We start from the raw sequence: 19391 nt of genomic DNA, 5'->3' as shown, positions 1-19391 counted from the left end.
AAATGCAGTTGGTGTAACTGACAATAGGGAGCTGGGGAAAACCGGACACTTCATAAACTGTAGGAAATATAATGAGAAACGACCAACACAACTCTACAGCAAATCACATCTTTTACGCTCATTTCCCACTCTAGTCACCAGAACTCACCCTCTCCTCCAGGCTGCTTGTATGGGTTATACTTGGGTTTCGGAGCAACAACTGGAGCATACTTCTTGGGTGGCTGTTGTGTTGACACTGAGATACTGGGGTTCCCAAAAGAATGGGTGGTCTCCATCCGTGCAGGCACGTGGCCAAGAGGCTCACCAGTGCTTTTGGGTGGCAGCCAAGATGGGTGAGACATTGTGGAAATCTGCAGTTAGAAAAACAGAAAAACAGACAACACTGTGTTTAGTGTGGCTGGAGAGCCATATGAAAAGGAAGGCAGTTGATCAAAGTGCTGGAATGGGTGATGGGGCCAGGGACACCTCTGCACACAGAGTTGATCCTCGATTTACCCAGCGGGCATTAGAGAAACAGTGAACATTTATTTCATTAGCAGATACATGAAGCATACTTTAAAATGTCCTTTGTATAATGCAGGCTCTGCCCCATCCCCAACCCTAAGAGGCACTTGGAAAGGGGCAGGGGCACAGAGGCACTGTTTGCCAAAACACGTGAGACATACACTAACATGTATATGAATAGACAAAGAATATTCAACAGCAGCAATCCAATGGTGAACCTGCAAATCAGGGAAATGGCCAGTAACACCTAACTAAGCTGAGAAACTGGAAAAAATTACTTTAACTCCATGAGGGATAACCAACCCAGCCCAGACACTGCTCCATCAGAGTATCCACTCGGTGTGAAGAGAAAGTTGAGTTCTCTGTCAGGATACGCCAATCACCACTGCCGGCAGCCTACCTGCTGGGGAAGAGTCTTACAGACTAGGTGAGGAGAGCTCTCCAGGCCTGATTGCAAGAGCTCTCCAGCACAGGGAGGCCGGAAGGTGCCCGGTACCCACTCCTAGCCCCAAATCTACCTTGTAATTTATTAATTGAACTGAATTAATTAAGAGGGCTACATGATTATCTCCAGATGTCTACAGCGACAAAGCATGCAGCAAATGGAGGAACAAATGAAGACCTCAGCATGTCACAAAGCAATTGCGAGAGAAGGAGGAGGTGACACAGTAGCATGCTTGCTGGGAATTCACATGTTCTCACTCCACGGACAAGCAGTATGATCAGGAGCCCTAAATGAGGGCCTGGTCAAAGTTATGACTGAGACATTCCTGGCCTCCTTAATCACAGAGATTTTAAGAAAACCAATACAATAACATTAAAGGACTTTATGCATATACTGTCCATTGCAATGAAAGTGGGGTGGGTGTACCTCTATTCTCATAGAGAATGAGCGAGAATTATTGGTCATTTTACATAGCAGGAAACAGGTGTCACTCTATGGTAACAACTCTGGATTTTAAAAAGGGAAAGAAAAGAGATAAAGACATAGGGGCTTGAAGCCAATGGTGATACTGGTTTCCCTCTGGCATCAGAACCCACTCTTCCTTCTCGGTCCCTGTGTATGTGCACAGAAATACAAATATTAGAGAACTATGAGCCTATACAAAAAGACAGGGACTGTATTTTAGATATCCTAAAATTACCAGTAAGGTATGCCACAAAATCAATAAAGAACAGAGTTTTTAAATCTAGTTGACATTTAGAATCATGTAAAGAGACCAAAACTAAGCCTTTCTCTAAGGATGGAGCAGAGAGGAAAAAAAAAAGTCTTTTTCTTATTGATGGAGCTTATCATTTATGGGATTGGAATAATGGTACTATTTTTACTTTCAATGTGACTACTGTGACTACAAAACAATAAATTATTGAAAAAATTCTGGTGCTTTATGTATATTCGTAGAATAGATTTCAACTGTATATATTAAAATGGATTAATAGCATCATTGACACCTTTGCTGTAAATCTAGACTTATTCCAAAACAAAAATTTTTCAATGCAATCTCATACAGTGTGTAATGGTCTCTGAAGCAAAGTTGAAAACCTGCAGACCAATTCTACATTACTTACAACTGACACAAACATACAGAAACAAGTAACTATTGGGACAGAATTAAAAGTAAAAATCCAAGACTCAGTATGAAAATCATAGTCATCTCTGTCCCCCATGGCAATGTGACTTATGCTGATGATGCCTGCTTCTCCACAGGAAGCGCTCTGGGCTTCCCCTCTATGAGGATCACATCTATATAGAAGGCACTCTGGGCCTGCCCACCATGAAGGCCACATCTAGATAGAGATAAGCATCACAGCATCTTCCACTGGTCTACTGTGCCCCAAGGCTTACAGTGAATTTTCATGCTTCTGAGCCCATCTTTATGATGTGCCCACTATGAACAACTGCATTTCCTTCCAATCCCTGGGTACCAAGCCCCACTCCCTGATTTTATGTTGCCCCAGCTCAGATTCCTGCATGTGAATGAGTCCTCCTAAAGGGGAGTAACAGCAGGTTCTTTGACTGGATTCTTCTAGTATTTTTCCATACTAATATTAGTTTGCTAAAAAGCAATTTATCAATCTACATGCATGCTACAATGACCTGGAAATTCCTGGATGGTCTCATTGTACTATCATAAGATACTGTCTGACATACATATCTCCATGCAGCCCCTTACAACTGTATAGCACATCTCCCCTTCCCCATTAGCATCCATCAGCATCCACTAGTACCCCTCTCCCTCCCCATCAGCATCAATCAGCACACCACTCCCTCCCATCAGCACCAACCAGTACCCCTCCCCATCAGCATCAATCAGCACACCACTCCCTCTCCATCAGCACCAACCAGTACCCCTTCCCATCAGCATCAATCAGTACCCCTCTCCCTCCCCATCAGCATCAATCAGCACACCACTCCCTCCCCATCAGCACCAACCAGTACCCCTCCCCATCAGCATCAATCAGTATACCTCTCCCTCCCCATCAGCACCCACAGCACACCTCTCCTCCCCTATTGGCATCTACCAGCACAATCACTTTGCCTCCTACTTGGTATGTAATGAATCCTGTTGATAGATTTCTAGATATTAAAATATTTTTTCAATATTATGAAGAAAAAAAGCCTAAGTCACAAACACGGTGCTTTGCTAAACTCATGGAAAAATTAAAACTTTTACTTATATTCTGTGCATGAGGTCAAAGGTCAGCAGTGGCATGCTCTTGGCCTCTTTCCTTTCTTTTATTATTAGTTTTTCGCCCAGATGTTTTAAATCCGAGTGCAATCTCACCTAACTTAATAATGACCCTGAATAATCTGATCTTTAAAGGTTCATCGTAATTCAATAAAAATACTTCTATATGCGATGCTACTTTATTTAATAACAGATACTAAAAGCTATTTCTAATAGCTGTTGTGATAATACTTCTAAGATAATGTGATAGCATTTATATCTTCCAGAAAATTCATTTTCTGCACAAGATTTTACCCATTCTCACAAGCTATCCCTTAGTTACAAATAATTTCTTATCCATAATGCATCCTTTATGTCCTGGGGATTACTTCCAGCTAGGTCTTCAGGATGTAAAGGATGCTTTTAATCCTTTGCTCAGCTGCAAACCCTGCTCAACACCAGCACATTACCCTGCTGCACACAATGGTCAGGTGATCAGCTACATGCATGCTCCCCAAAGTAAACTCCCCAATCCTGGAGAACACAACTCCTTACCATATTATAACGCCAAGGTCTAGTTCATGATAAGAACTCAATGAAAACACTTATTAACTTAAGGATCAAATAAACTTATATGTCTGTTACTAGTTCTCTAGATGAATTAGATTCCCCTCCTTCACTCAAAAAGTATAGTCTGGGGGAGTTACATTCATCTAAATGCAAGGAAGGAGAGTAGCCTAGAAAAGATGCTATACTGAGAAACTGGAGGAGCTGTCAAAGAACTAGTGCAGGCTGGGAGAGGCAGCTCCCATCGGGACTTAGAAGGCTATGCAGTTGTGAAATATAACATGAGGGAGAACAATGACAAGAATTAACAACACAGGGGCTGAGGGGATGGCTCAGTGGGAAATGTACTTGCCATGCACATGTAAGGACCCAAGTTCAAATTCCCAGACTACACATAAGCCAGGAAACGATAGTGTGTGACTGTGATCTCAGTGTTACTACAGTGAGATGGCAGATAGGGACAGCATTGTCCCCAGGAGATCTAAGATATTCCTCACAGTGGGGAAAAAAATGATACTGCCTCAAAGAGGGAAACTGACACCCGAAAGTTCTCCTCTTACCTAACCCAACACACATATACACTTATAGACATAAGGATGGACAGGGAGAGAATAAAGGGTAGAGGGAAGGACGAAGGAAGGAGGAAAGGGGAGGAAGGGAGGGAGGGAGGGAAGGACGAAGGGAGAGAGAGAAGAAAAGTGAAACAAATCAAAGCATATTGAGGGACATAGGGATATTAGTTCATGCAAGATGGATCCAAGAAAATAATAAATCCAACAGTATGAACATGGAGTCCCTCTGGCCCTAATTTGAATCTCAGTTAAATTAGAGTGACTTTTAACACAAAAATATATATATCTAAAGTTGGACAACTGAACATCTGTAAATTACAAAACCACTCCTATGGTTTATGGTTGTTTTCTACGTCTAAATCTTAAACTTGTTTCTGATAAAAGAGTCTGAGAAATGCATGAACTGACAAAAACCAGTCAAGACCCCTCCTTAGCTTCTCAGAGACAGGCCCAGTGAAAGTACAAGCAGGCAGGGTAAGAGTGGGCTTTGCTGTACCTTCCAACCCTGGTCTTACTTCCTCTGCCCTGAGGTAAGTTTCACTCTAGGCTTAGAACCTCTGAAGCAAGAAGTGAAAGAGAGGATCCTTCCCCAGTCCTCTCCTGACACTGAAAATGAAGCCACAGCACCCAGAGATAGCAAGCAGAAGAAACAGCCCTGATCCCAGCAACACGCCTGCTGCTAAAAAGTTAGAGACTGTGCCCCGCCCCATCCCTCCAAGGTCTGGGCTACATGCAAAGCAAGTACAGTGAGCCGACATGGTTTCACTGATCATATTCTCTAAGGCTCGCTGTCATCTCTCCCCAGCAATTATAGGAACAGCAAAGCCACAGATTAACAAGAAATACCAAGTGTTTCCTGAGGGCTGTCTGACTGTTTGTGACGAGATTGTTGTAATGCCCACGGACTCATCACACTGCTATCTGGGGATCTATTACCATGACCTGCAGGTCAAAATCAAGAACATAAGCCTGGGGTCAGGGAACGACTTCAGTGGCAGAACATTTGAATTGTAGTTGCAAGGCCTTGAATTCAATACCTAGACCCATAACCCCAACAAACACACACACACACACACACACACACACACACACACACACACATACGTACACACAAAGTAAGGTTCTAAGGAGTTACACAGATTGATTAAGATAACCCGCTAACAAATTGCAAACCTAAAAAAAGCTTGAATGTGTTTTCTTTGCTGTCCTCTATCTTTGTGAAATGAGTGGTTTGGAATCTTGGCACCTCCATACTTACCAAGGATTGCAGTGATTATAAAACATTCTTTCTCTCATACTCCACAATCATAGGCTGATGAAGACAATATTCAACACATCCCAGCCATAGAGAAGGCAAGGTATTCAAAGGAGCAAACTGATGATCGGCCCCTTCCCTGTCGAGGAAGGAGACCTGAGGGCCAGCGGATGCTGAGGAAGCCTTAGCTTGCGTATATAAATGCCAACTCACTGGTATTTGTGAACAGAAAGAACTGATATTTGATCAGATTTCCCTTTTTCTTTTCTCCAAATTAACATGCAATTCTATAAGCATTTCTAAGATTACTGAAGACCAACCACCTGCTATATGGCCTTATGCAACATCTGGTGCTATAAGCATCAAATTGTGGGTTCTAAAACGACCTCCAAGCTAAGCTTGTGTGGGATCTCCCTGATTATTTACCTTGCACTGGTGGGGATTCAAAGGTTCTAGTGTTTGGCAAGCTAGCACTAGACCACTAAGACATAGGCCAAGACTCTTTGTATAGACGTTCTGACTCCAGAGAGGAGAGTAAGTGGTATAAAACGTTCACATTAATCTCTAATTTGCATAGCTCCTCAGTAACTGCTCTGTCAATGTGTGCTCAGCAAGCTGATGAGATTAAGGGGGAGAACAGAAATTAATACTCACTAATTTAATGGTGTAGGAACTGACAAGCTGCAGCTGAGACAGCAAAAGTGCATGGCGGACTCAGTTGAACATTCATGTCTATCACCAACAGACTCTTTATTTGAACAAGCATTAAGACTTAAACAATGCATTCCTGTTTAAACCATGAAGGTTTTTCTGAGACTGGCCTCCCCATGAAAATGTCAGTGCCTTGCTAGAATTACCAAACCCCTGCTGTAAGATTCTTGTTAGCATTATTGATTATACAAACACTGGATTTCATTATGATAAGTTCATACATTTTATATATACTCTGAACATATTCAATCCTCCTGTTATTTTCTTGCCCTGCCTCCCCCTGGTCCCTTCCTCCTCCATATAGCTCTCTGTCTATTTACATATTCCTTTTTTCATTCCACATCCATGAAAACCATGGTGTTAGCCCTAGGAATCTAGTCTTTGTCCCTTACACATGTATGATCTTTAGTTGTGCACAATTTCCTAGAAATAATCTTTGGTCTTTGTAGCCTAATGAAACCCCACTGTATGCATATGTTACAGTCCTTTCCCATCTTTCATTGGGTAGCATAGAGACTGACTCTATAACTTGCCTAAGTGTGAACTGAACTGTAATGACTGAGTACGGAGCTGTCTCTCTGCTGTAGGCAGAGCGAGAAGAGGTCAGGTCTATACACAGCATCGTGCAGCTTGGCCATACGCAAGTTCTATGGCTTTTGAAGAGATTTTCATGAGCCAGTGGTACTTATGTGAAACGGCTCCTCTTCACCTGTATCCTTACCAGTGTTAGTTCTTTGTGTTTGGTGATGGTCATTTTGACTTGAATAAGGAATTTTCAATGCAATTCAAAGAGGCTTTTCTTCCCTCCTTCCTTCTCCTTTTCAACTGCCTCCCATGCCAGGATCTGAACACAGAGCACTGTGCTTGGTGGGCTGATCCCAGAACTATTGTTACCTTTTTAAATGTAAGGATGTGCTTAGATGTCTCAGGTATAGCCGTTCACCCTGTACTACAGAGCAGTATTTGGCTGGAGGTTGCTTGACCTTCATAGTTCAGAACCAGCTTCCAGCTCAGACAGGAGGCTGCAATGCAACTTTTACACTTAGGGAGCGAATGTCCTTGTCTGACTGTGCCACAGTTGAATGGGGGAGGGGATTCTATACGTGAATCTGCTTACATGAATTTTGAAGAAATCCTGACAAGATAACTATTTAAAAAAACAAGTAAAGTTAGGTCTGGAGATCACAAATCATCTATAATTTTCCTCTCAGCTCATCAGAGGAAGCACAACTCTCTTTTCTCCCTTTCCTTGACACCTGTTTCCTAATTCTCTGACCCTCCCCATTGTGGGAGGAAGTCTCAGATTAATCTCAGTGATTACCAAGGTATCAATCAAGACTTACTGTGTGCAAGTAAATAAGCACGTTAGGCAAACCTTTTCCACGCTGTGGAGGTAAGTCCCTAGCAGCGTAATTACAAAGCAGGTACGCTGCAGCATGTGACGGAAGCGTGGGCAGGCAGCACCGAAGAAGGAGGCGGGCTGAAAATTACACACAATTGCTAGGGAAGCAGCGAACTCAATCATGTTCTGAAGCATCAGGCTACCCAGAGCAGCAAGGGCAAAGCAGGGTCTGCCATGGGCTGAAAATGTCATGTATTCAACTGAACTTCTTTCTCTGGAGAGAGAGACAGCTTTGGAAGAATACTGGCTTCAAGCCCCTCTCCCTACATGGACAGCTGGCATTGCTCAGAGGGAGCAAGGAGAACAACTCCACAGAAATGCCAACCCTTTATATAGGCTCTCTCAAAGACACTGGAAATACTTGAAACAGCACTAGACGTAGACACAGCACACTCGGCAGCAATCGCTCCCTCCGTCACAGAGCGCTCTGACATTAGCCCTTGCACATCTTCCAGCTTCAATACATCTCCTTATCTGTAAACTAAAATTACTTTATTTCCAAAATTCTGTCCAATTCTCATGTCCCACAATTCCCCAAAACTATAGCTGAGTCAACTGAGGATTCCGGTAAGACCATGTTCTAGTTACTAGGAATTCCTAAGTACCCCCACCCCCACCACACCCCAGATGAGGAGGTAAGAGTAAGGAGAGGTAGAGAAAGAGTCCAGACAGACTCTTGACCTGCCTGGCACAAAGGTACTCCTACAGAAAGCAACAATGTAACAATGTGCTTGCTGCCCCTGGCAACACTGTGGCGAGGGGGGGGTGGGGGGACGACGACACACTAAAGGAACCGAGCAGTAACGAAAAAGGAGAAGCATCAGGTCTCAGTGGTCTCAGTGAGTAACTGTGAGTGAGTCACTGTCATCAGAGGGGGCACAGAATAGAGACAGGCCCCATAACACACAGTCCCTTCAAATTCACAGTATCACCGGAAAAAGGAGCTGTGGGGAAACAACACCAAGGAGAATGAGGTCCAGGGCTCCCGAGAAAGCTAGGATAGGGTGGACAAGCCTAGCTGCCCTTATGTTGTCTTAGTAGTCATAGGGAAAGAAAAGATAGTTGACAGCAGACAAGATAAGCTAGAGAGACATAAGAGGTCACTGAGAGTCCCTACACACATCAGGAACTAATGTGTTTCTTCTAATTGGAACGTAACATGAAGAAAACCTCTACAGATTTAGAGAAGGTGAAAGTGCTTACCCAACTTAGCAGAGCAGTTAGGAGGCAGGGAGCAAACCCAAATGCCCTACAAGCAAAGAAAACTCAGAGTGGTAGGTTTCACTAAGCTAGTCAGTAACATAATTGCTTGGTGGATGATAACCAGGCAGACTAGATAAAAGACAACTCTTGGGCCTGGGAGTAAACAGTCTTTCTCTCCCAACAACCTTGGGAAAGATCACAGGGAAAACAGAGCTCCCTGACATTTTGCACTAAATCACATCCAACAGCAATGGCTCCGCCTGATACAGAGAGCAAGAAAACAGCATCGCAGTTTCCCCAGTTCTAAAATAACAAATGGTTTTTACTTTGAATCGCTCCCATAGCATTTTATCCTCTATGATGGACGACATTGCTCGCCTATGCACTGCCCTATGCACACATAAAAATGTGGTCCCGGGGCGGCTTCTTCTAAGTCTCTGATGCAAACAACAGACTTGTATGTGTACATGTATGTGAATGTGTACAACTTGTATGTGTACATGTATGTGAATGTGTATAACTAGAAATAAGGGACAGAGAATAACCTGAGTTTGTCTGCATTCAGGAAATCTACTTCTGAAAGTGGAAACCTGAATATACCTAAGAGGCTGTGTGCCTAATTCACAAAGGTTTTGCCGTTCCAACGGGAAGAGAAAGTGATAATGAGAAAAGTAAACTATATAATCCCTAATAAAGCTCAGGTGTCTCCTCGGTGCTTATCTGGAATCTCTCCTCTTAAACATACCAATAAGTGTTCAGGTCTCCAGGCTAATTGCTGCTCATTCCTCCGTGTTCCCTGAGCAGCATGCTCAAACTTGTCTTAAAGGCACGCTGTAGTGATCTGTTTACAAGTCGGCTGGACCCATTACATAGGCCATGGAATTTTACTAGCATGTGAGGTGCGTTTTAATTGCTTTTAATTTTTTAATACTTTTGTTTGTATCCTAACAAAAATAAGCATGAGACAACAAAGCCCATCTTAGTAATAACTTGAAAGGGTAGAAATATCTTATTTTTTATTATGAGAATGTTATTTATTGATGGACAAACACCTCATGTTTGTCTGTACAACTGTGTTTAATGCAGATGTAGTCAACACCACAGTGCTCACCGAAGCCTATCAGTGTGCCCCTGATTCCCACCACTCTGCACAAACTATCTTAAGTGTTTGAAGTTTGGTCACTCAAGTTTACTAGAGTTTAATATCACTGAATTTCGATTTTAGGATAAACTCTGTGATTTTAAATTTGTTTTAACAATGAAATACAAATGTACGTATCTATGTTAACTTTCTTAAATGCACAAGTAACAGGAAACGAAAGAGATGGTAAGGGCCATGGAAACTTTCAATCAAACTGAGGAGAGAATTTTAGGGAACAAGAAGAGTTAACCCTGTACATATAGCTATGCTTTCAAATAATAAGTTTTGATTCATTAAAACATCTAAATAGACTGTTTCTCAGTATGTGAAATGATATGAACGCCAAGCAAACCTTTGATAGAAATGTGTCACTAATTCAAGCTATGTAAGAAAGGTCATGTTTGCAATTATACACTCCCCAGTGAAACAACTGGGCTATGTTCAACTGCAGACTGTTTCCTGAATGTGGGAAATTGATTTACTTTTATTTCATGATTTTGAAATAAGGCAATATCTGGTGAGCCACTGACCAATAGCAGCTGAGCCTGGCTATTCAAGCTCACTGTCGGAATCACAGCAACGGGGTTAGTCCATTTTAAGTCTCTTTCTAAGAGAGTACTGGTATTAAGCCTACTGAATAATTTTTTTAATCACTATGCTAAAAAAGCCAAAATGTATAAAAACCATATTAAATTGACTAAATATTCCAAAGCCAGTGAAGATAAGTACTACTACTGTACTTATCCTATTAGTACTACTACTACTATACACTTACTACTACTATCCTATTAGTACTACAACTACTATTCACTTACTACTACTATCCTATTAGTACTACTACTACTATACACATACTACCACTATCTTATTAGTACTACTACTATTATACACTTACCACTACTATCCTATTAGTACTACTACTACTATACACTTACTACTACTATCCTATTAGTACTACTACTATCCTATTAGTAGTACTACTACTATATACTTACTACTACTATCCTATTACTACTACTACTATTATACACTTACTACTACTATCCTACTAGTACTCTACTACTACTATTACTACTATTAGTACTACTATTACTACTACTATTGTTACTATTATATTACTACTACTACACTAATATTATTATAACTACTACCACTACATTATACTACTACTACCATTACTACCATTGCTACTGCAGTGGCTACTACTACTGCTGCTGCTACTGCTGCTGCTGCTACTACTACTACTACTACTACTACTACTACTACTACTACTACACACAAACACACGCACACACAAAACCATAAAGGTTGCGGGGTGCTAAGAGTTAAGCTCTAAGTTTGAATCATTATAGATCATATGTCAGGCACTATTCTCCATGGTTCCTCATAATTAGAGTGACTGTAAATTCAATTTATGCCTGCGATTTTGGTTGGTGTATCCATTAACAAGAACCTCTTCAAAGTATCTCCAACGGGATAATAAGCAATACAGGCAAAGAAAGGCAAGGCATTGTGACAATGCCTGGTACACTTGATACAAGTGAATCTCAAATATATTCAGCTAGTGGTCCAGGGGTTTCAGAGAGTTAAGAACCTCTCCTGTGTGGAAATTGGATTACAGTTACTCTAAGCAATTAGCCGAAGGAGACAGAAATTAGAAATTCTTACTCCAGAGCATGTATCCCCAATTAAGAAGGAAAGACAGGGATAGAGAGATGGCTTAGCAGTTAAGAGCACTGGCTGCTCTTCCAGGACTCAATTCCTAGCACCTACATGGCAGTTCACAAGCATCTCGAACTCTACTCCCTGAAGATCAAACACTCTCTTCTAGCTTGTGTGAACACTGTATCCATGTGGGGAGCAGACATCATTCGGGCAAAAATAAACACAAAATAAAACCAAATAAAATCTCAAAAAATAATAATTTAAAAATGTAAAGAATGGATAAGTACATTCCAGGCATCATAAAGAAAACAAGAGTGTAAACTAACCCATGCCCAGTGCCTGAGCCTTCTCCTAAAGTGACAAATGTCACATGCTATGGAGATAAGCTGAGACACTGCAAGCACATGTGTGTCAGCCATCTTCCCCGTGGCCAGTATTCCCTTAACTATAAAATCTCATTTGTTTTGAGTATTGCCAGAGCTTGACCTGGGTCTTCCTTTGAAACATAAAAAGGGAGCATCTACCATGGGCTCCAAGAAACTCCCTTGGCACCATGGAGGACGGAGCAGAATGGCCAACAGTGTTCACATTTCTAAGTCAGGGTTACAGATGTAAAAAAAGGAAATTAGAATAACTTTTTACAGGCTAACAGGTCATATCTCTATTTAATATATGTTTAAAAAAAACCTTTTATTTGATTTCTACTACAAATTCTAAGCATGCATTTAAGGCTAGGTAAGGAACAATGTACAGCTGAAACCACAGAGTAAGAATTTGGCAACCTGTCTTTAAGACAGAACTCACCCTGACACGGTGACCATGATTGTAATATTCTGGATCTCCCTCTAGTACTTTCCAAAATGGTGAAACTAAAACAGTTTAGAATACTCTCCTGGGCCATGGTCTTCCCTTCTTAAGGTCTTTGTTTCATAAACAGGAATTCCCCAAAGGGTTTCCCTAAAGTAAACTGTTATATAATAAATGACCCTGACAGCTGAGACTTAAGAACTCCCTATTTGAGTATTTACTACACATTCAAGCCATACAACATTTGTAAAAAATCCCTAAAAACTAAGTATGATGAGTGCTGAGTCAGCATTTCTGCTGGCCACACAACACAGTGGCTGCACTGTCAGTAGGTATGGATTATAAGAAATTCTGCCAAAATATATGCACTGTGTTGAGATTTGGAAGATTGGGGTGAGCCAAAGGCCTTGTCTTGTCATTCTGCCTGTTTCCTATTGGAAACCTGGTGGGAGGGCATGGAAATCTTCAGTACTGACATACTCAGTCATTCTTCAGCATGGGTGCTTATCAAGCAGGAGTTGGGACAGAGGGTAGCTGTATCTCGTGTCTGAGACGCCAGTTACACCTTTCTGAATACACTGGTACTTTCTTGAACTCAACAGTTGAGAAAAAGCCAGGTGACTGTTCTCTTTCTTGCCTATAAAAAATGGGATTAACTGTATTTCTGGGATTCAAGTCTAGATACTTATTCACTTTAGCAACTACTCCCTAATAGTCTTTCTGATCATTTCTGAGCTAAACCTCTCTATTGAATCTTTTCTATTGAATACCTAGAGCATATCATTTCTTTTTTTTTTTTTTTTTTTTTTGGTTTTTCGAGACAGGGTTTCTATGTATAGCCCTGGCTGTCCTGGACCTCACTCTGTAGACCAGGCTGTCCTCGAACTCAGAAATCCGCCTACCTCTGCCTCCCGAGTGCTGGGATTAAAGGCGTGCGCCACCACGCCCGGCTTCAGCATATCATTTCTTATAGCAAACCTTGATTTTAAATGGAAAAAAGAAAACCTTCAATGTTCTAAAAGTCGGATTCACAAATGGGCAACAAAAATACTTTATAAGGAAGAGCTGTGTCTAGGTACCTGGTGATGTCTGTGTTGATGATGCCTTTGCTGAGCAATAGAGCCATCCCAGGGATCCAGGAGCCACCCAGAGAGCACCCAGACCTTCTCAGAACTTCTGAGGCGTTCTGGGAAGATTCAGGCTCAACACACAGTGTTGACGATGAAACCAACAGGTGCCAAAAATATCGACTCTCAGCAATCTGCCCCAGGTTCCACCACTGACTGTTTCTGTAACTAAAGACAACACACAGGGGAAGTCCATTCTCTCCGAACTCTGTCTTTCTGCTCATGAGGGAATTTACTTGGATTCCAGCTATAACAAAACTTAACCTTTCAATTCCCTCAAAGACGAAAGTAAAGAAACAAAGGTCATGAAACTAGAAACAGACCCAACACACCTTAAGGAACAAAAGAATCCCTGACCCCAAGTTTTCAGATCTGACCCCAAATATTCAGACTGTAACAATCTACACTTACAATGCCTAAGAGGCAAAAATCCCAGGAAATGCCTGCGGGACTATAAGAATTCCAGGGAACTCAGTCCCTCACCAACATCTTAAGTGAAGGAGGGACACTTGCACACCCTGGATCCTCTTGGGGACAGAGACCAGTGGAAAGCAGGGGAACAGGCGCTTGAGGCAGTAACACGTAGGGCTCAAGAGAAATCACTAAATCACTCATGCCCCAAAGAAAACGGCCAGAGACTCAGAACATAGAAGGAGTTTGGGAAACAAGATGAAAAATGGCAAGAAGATCCAGGATGCTGGTGGTTGCATCTGCTCCATCATCCAGCAGTGAACAAGGCTCTGCTCTCAGCCATCACAGGCTTCAGTGTCCTCTGCTCTAAGTGAAAATATTCTGTACCTGGATCAAAGTCAAGTGAAATAATGACTGCATGAGTGTGTGTGTGTGTGTGTGTGTGTGTGTGTGTGTGTGTGTGTAAAATATATACAGAAGGGAAAATTATTAACAAAGGCATTTCAAAGGAAAGTTATAAGTGAATATTCTCAAGCCAGGGTAACAAAAGAAAATTAAGTATAGCAATAATCTTACAATCTGATAGGTGGGGAAAGACGACGTTCAGAATTGTTACAAACAATGATGTCTAAACGAGAAGAGAAACCAGCTGAGACTGTCACAATCCTCTCAGTTCCTGTAGCACACACAACAATGGAAAGATTGCAGGGAGGGGCAGCATAAACATTTCAACTATGACACACCAAGAACATGGGACCCAACCCTGAGAAAATTACATTTGCACATAGGGATAATCATCTTAGCACGGGTGCTGTTGGGAGTATCTAAGGCTTGGGAAAATGTTCTGTAAACAATGGGCTGTCTTGCTAGCACAAGGACTAACACTGGATCCCTAGAATCCAGATGAAAGAGCCAAGCATGGTGGTACATATTTGTGACTTCAATGCCAGGAAGGTGGAGGAAGAAAGAGACTAGCCAACCATCTTAACAGAATCATTGAATTCCAAACTAAGTGAGAGCCCCTGTCTCAAAACAACAAGGTGGACAGCCCCAGAGGAGAGACATCCAAAGGCAGCATTGGCCTCCACGTGCAGAAGCTCACAAGTGCCAGCATTTTCAAATGCAGCTGGAAAGAACAGAATGTGGGTCACAGCTCCCATGACAACTGGCTCTAAGCAACCTCTAACTTCCCTCCAAGGGATGCACTGGCTTTTCAGGACTCTACAGATACCTTAACATACATGAAAACAAGCATGTACAGACAAGTAAGCAAGTATTTAAATTTAAAAAATGTGATTTTTCTAAAGAAGGCCTGCAGGTATTTGATTTCAGACTGGCCACTTAGTATTGGATAACCAATTGGGGCTCTTCCCTGGGACAGGCTAATCTCCTCCCCTTCTCAAAGGTCTTATTTGGCTGCAGTTATGCATCTAGGGGAGGGACAAATGAGATCTCCTCTTTCTGTATCAACATGTTTCCTGGTAGCATTACTCAGATCTTGTTTAGCCACATAAAATGGATATAGCAGGTTACATGCATATATTTATGCATTTTTCATCGTATGTAAAATAATAACAAAAAGAAGCAATCAATAGGACATGAGAGGGACTAGAAGAAAGACATAGAAGACAGAAAGATATATTTCAATTCAACCGTTTTTGATGGAAAATATTTTTACAAAGGAATTTCTAAGTAGCTCATGAAAGCAACTTCATCCTTTCAGTTCTACCTAAGAGGAAAAGGAACCGAGATGGGCAGTGAAATAGGACCCTGACAGTTCAAAGCCTATAGGTGCATTTGCATAGATCAATGATTCTCATCTGTGTGCAATGACAAACCTTCAACAAACCTCTCTCTCAAAAATATTTCTATTATGATCCCTAGCAGTAACAAAACTACAGCTATAAAGTAGCAATGAAGGTAACTTTACAGTTGGGGTTCACTACAGTAAGAGGAACTGCATTAAAGGGTCACAGCATTAGGAAGGTTAAGAACCACTAGCCTAGATGGAGAGAAATATAAAAGCAGATGTTATCCAAAGAGATGATTTTAGCATTCAACAGGCAAAGGCGGATTCAGAAATCATCCAGGGGAATGGCAGTTCAAATACTTTCAGGTAGGACATAAGGTAAGTTACTGTTGGTAGGATAGCCACATTGATTCTAATAATTCAGGAACTCGGGTGGTCTTTCTATCTTTTAGTATCTTGTTCAGGGACTTAAAGTTCTACTGCAGAAGTTTCCAGCTCCTTGGCTAGGCATATTCACAGGTGCTTTTTTTCAAGCTATTGAGAATGGGACTGTTTCCATGATCTCTTTCTCTGTGAGTCTGGCATTGGTACACAGGAAGGTTTATAAGTCGATTTTGTACCCTGCCTCTTTGCTGAAGGCGTTGATCATTTCTCGGTGTTTTCTGGTGGAATTTTGGGGATGTCAGATGCATAATATCATATCATATAGGGTCTTTATGTAAAATATCAAATCATCTGAAAACCAAGTGACTTGATTTCTCCTTTTGCTATTTCTAGCTCTGTAATTTCCTTCTTTTGTCCCTGTGCTCTAGCTAGTGCTTCAAGCAGTGTGTTGAAAAGAAATAGGGGTAGTAGACAGCTGTCTAATCCCTGGTTTTATTTTTCTTCATTTAGGATAATATTGGCTATTGGTTTGTACATATGCCATATGATGGAATATGTTTCCTCCAGTCTTCCCCACTCTAGAAGGGCATGTTGTTAACATGAGAGCAAGTTGCTTTGTCAGAGGACTTTTCTCCATCTATTCAGATGATCATGGAATTTATTTAAGTTTATTTATGTAACTTATAATGTTTATTGACCTATGTATGTTAAAACATTTCTGTGCTACTGGCTTCATTGAAGGAATGAAAAGATAGGTAGAATTCTGCTGTGAATCCATCTGGACCCAAGAAAAGTTAAATTATGATATTTGCAAGTAAATGGCCTGAGTTATAGACTATTATACTGACTGAGGTAACCCAGACCAAGCAAGACAAAACACTGCCTATTCTTTCCCATTCGTGGATCCTAGCTGCAAATCCATAAATATGGGTATATGCAATCTAGACTGCCTGCAGAAGCCATGAAGGTAAAAAGAACCATGGTTAGTGGAAGAGCCCATGGTGTGGAGGGGGTGAAGGCGCTAGGTTGAATACAGTTGCTATGAAGGGGAAAGGGGGAAAAAGGAGGAACTTTAACTGTGGAGGGAGATGGAGGAGAGGGAGGGGAGTATAGATAGAGAATGGTTGTTTGAAAACCATAGAGAAATATTAGATTTCCTTAAAAATACATTATATAGAATATATAAACCTTATACATTATAATTATATTATATAATAATTATATGTTATAATTATAATATACAGAGAGGGGGTAAATTAAATGGAGTTAACTACTTGGGATGATAATGCCCCCAGGACTCAAAGAATAGCTACCAAAATCCCCTGTGACAAACATGGAAAACCTGCCTTCAAGTTGTTAGCCAAGAGACTCCTCCAAACAGAGGCAAATGCCATTAGCCTTGGTTGCCTCCCAGGATTTGAAAATAAGGTCCTGTTTCTGAAGACACAGCACATTAAACTCAGAACTTGGAGGAATCCAGCAGGAATCACCTTGCAAGAATCCTCCCTGCAGAGCATCCAGAAGGAGCATGCAAACTGCCAGGCTAGAGCACAATCAGCAGGCATACCAAGCCTGCAAGTCTAGGAACCACACCCACCTGTCCAGCAAGGTATCCCCACGGCTACAGTAGTGGCACTAATACATTGTGCACTATCAGCATCCACTGAACTTGAAGCCAGTTCAATGGAAGAGAATTCAACTCTCCCTGCTACTATAAAGCTGACCAACTACCTGTAGTTTGTGAGCTCATGATCCCTAGAAGAGAGCCCACTACTGACACTTCCCTAACCCAGCATACTTTCTAACTGCATCCTAAATAGTTATCCCTATGCCAATAGGCAAATGTAGCCCACATCCCCAACACAAGAAGCTTCTTTTTTCAGCACAGGAAAATAATTATAGAAACCCATAGCTCGTTATAAGGCTAAGTACAATGGGCCACAGAATGCCTAGCCCCAAATATATATTTGCAAGGCAAGGCAAGGCCTAGACCTATGGCTCAGAGAATATTGCAGAAAAGGGGACAGAAAATTAAAAATAAAAACAGAAGACTATACCATTGGCTTCACAGTGGCCTTGTATATTTATGTAACTGTGTCCATGAAGTCTCCATAATATGGCTGCCTAACTAAGACCAGCATAGTGACAATACCTGTTGATGTAGCAATAGGGCTGAGGGAAACTTGATCAGGCTAGTGAAGTGAAGAGCTATGGGCAACCAATGACAAGAGAGACAGAGAACCCATCTTTCCCAAGGATGAACTCCTAATTGGTTATTCATTTATAAGAGGAAATGAATCTAAACATATACATACAAACAACACTCAGGACTCAGAAGGGAAAATATAGAAAAGTGTGTGTGTGTGTGTGTGTGTGTGTGTGTGTGTGTGTGTGTGTGTGTGTGTGTGTCTGAGGACTAATCACACAAACATAGGTGTTTATATAAACAATAATAATTGAAGACTATGAGGTCACAGATTTAAGCAGAAGTGTGGAAATTAGGGAGAAATTGGTGGGGAGAGAGATAGGTGAAAATGATGTAAATATAACACTCATGTATGAAATTCTCAAAACACTAAAAACCTAAGTTTAAAAAAAAAAGAACTTCAAGAATACTTGGATTGAAAATTGCTGAGACTACAGGAACTGGAGGCATAAAGGACCACTCAGCAGTCTCTATATTTTTTATTATAAAATAAGGCATATTTCTCAATTTACTCAAAGGGCAGCTTATAAGACCTCCTTTGTAAAGAAACTCATAATGATTATTAGAACGTTTACTTTTTGTTTGCTATGAATGGAATACTAACCTTACAAATTATTCTGTTTCAAATGGACTATGGGATTAGGCTAAGTATGGAGACATAGTCACCCTTACATAAACAGAAAACTCTAATACAAAAATAGATAATTTATGTGAGAATAATCGAGAATATATTGAGACTTACACATTTCTACAAAAGTCACAGAAACATCACATAGAGAAAAAAATCATCAATAGGTATTAATAAAATATACAATGTTAGCTTCTAACCCCTGACATCTCAGCCACCAGACCTTACATTTGAGATTTCTAAGGAACTCTGGTATATGCATTAACAGAGGTAATCGCAGCAAAATTTATATAGTAGAAAACACTTAAAGCAAAGGAAAGATGAGGTTTAGCTCTTGGTGTTTAATTTAGAGCCTAAAGTCATTTCTGCAATATACCACCTAAAATATA

At 41.1% G+C, this 19391-nt stretch overlaps 1 protein-coding gene across 9 annotated transcripts in view; it reads right to left on the bottom strand.

Moving 5' to 3' along the window:
* The window catches only part of Lpp (LIM domain containing preferred translocation partner in lipoma), a 599229-nt gene that overhangs the window by 384113 nt on the left and 195725 nt on the right, over nucleotides 1-19391 (bottom strand). For 8 of the 9 annotated variants that reach the window (NM_178665.5, XM_017316922.2, XM_030249029.1 and 5 more), the window contains one exon: nucleotides 149-350. In NM_178665.5, the coding sequence (NP_848780.3) occupies nucleotides 149-341 (193 nt within the window). In that variant the 5' untranslated portion in view covers nucleotides 342-350. Of the gene's footprint in view, nucleotides 1-148; nucleotides 351-13575; nucleotides 18755-19391 lie in introns of those variants that run through there. The other variant, XM_030249030.1, reaches the window with a different exon arrangement.

The sequence above is a fragment of the Mus musculus genome, chromosome 16 (genome assembly GCF_000001635.26).
Source record: "Mus musculus strain C57BL/6J chromosome 16, GRCm38.p6 C57BL/6J".
Taxonomy (NCBI): domain Eukaryota; kingdom Metazoa; phylum Chordata; class Mammalia; order Rodentia; family Muridae; genus Mus; species Mus musculus.
Note: the sequence above shows the minus strand (reverse complement) of the source record. Positions and strands in the feature narration are given on the sequence as shown.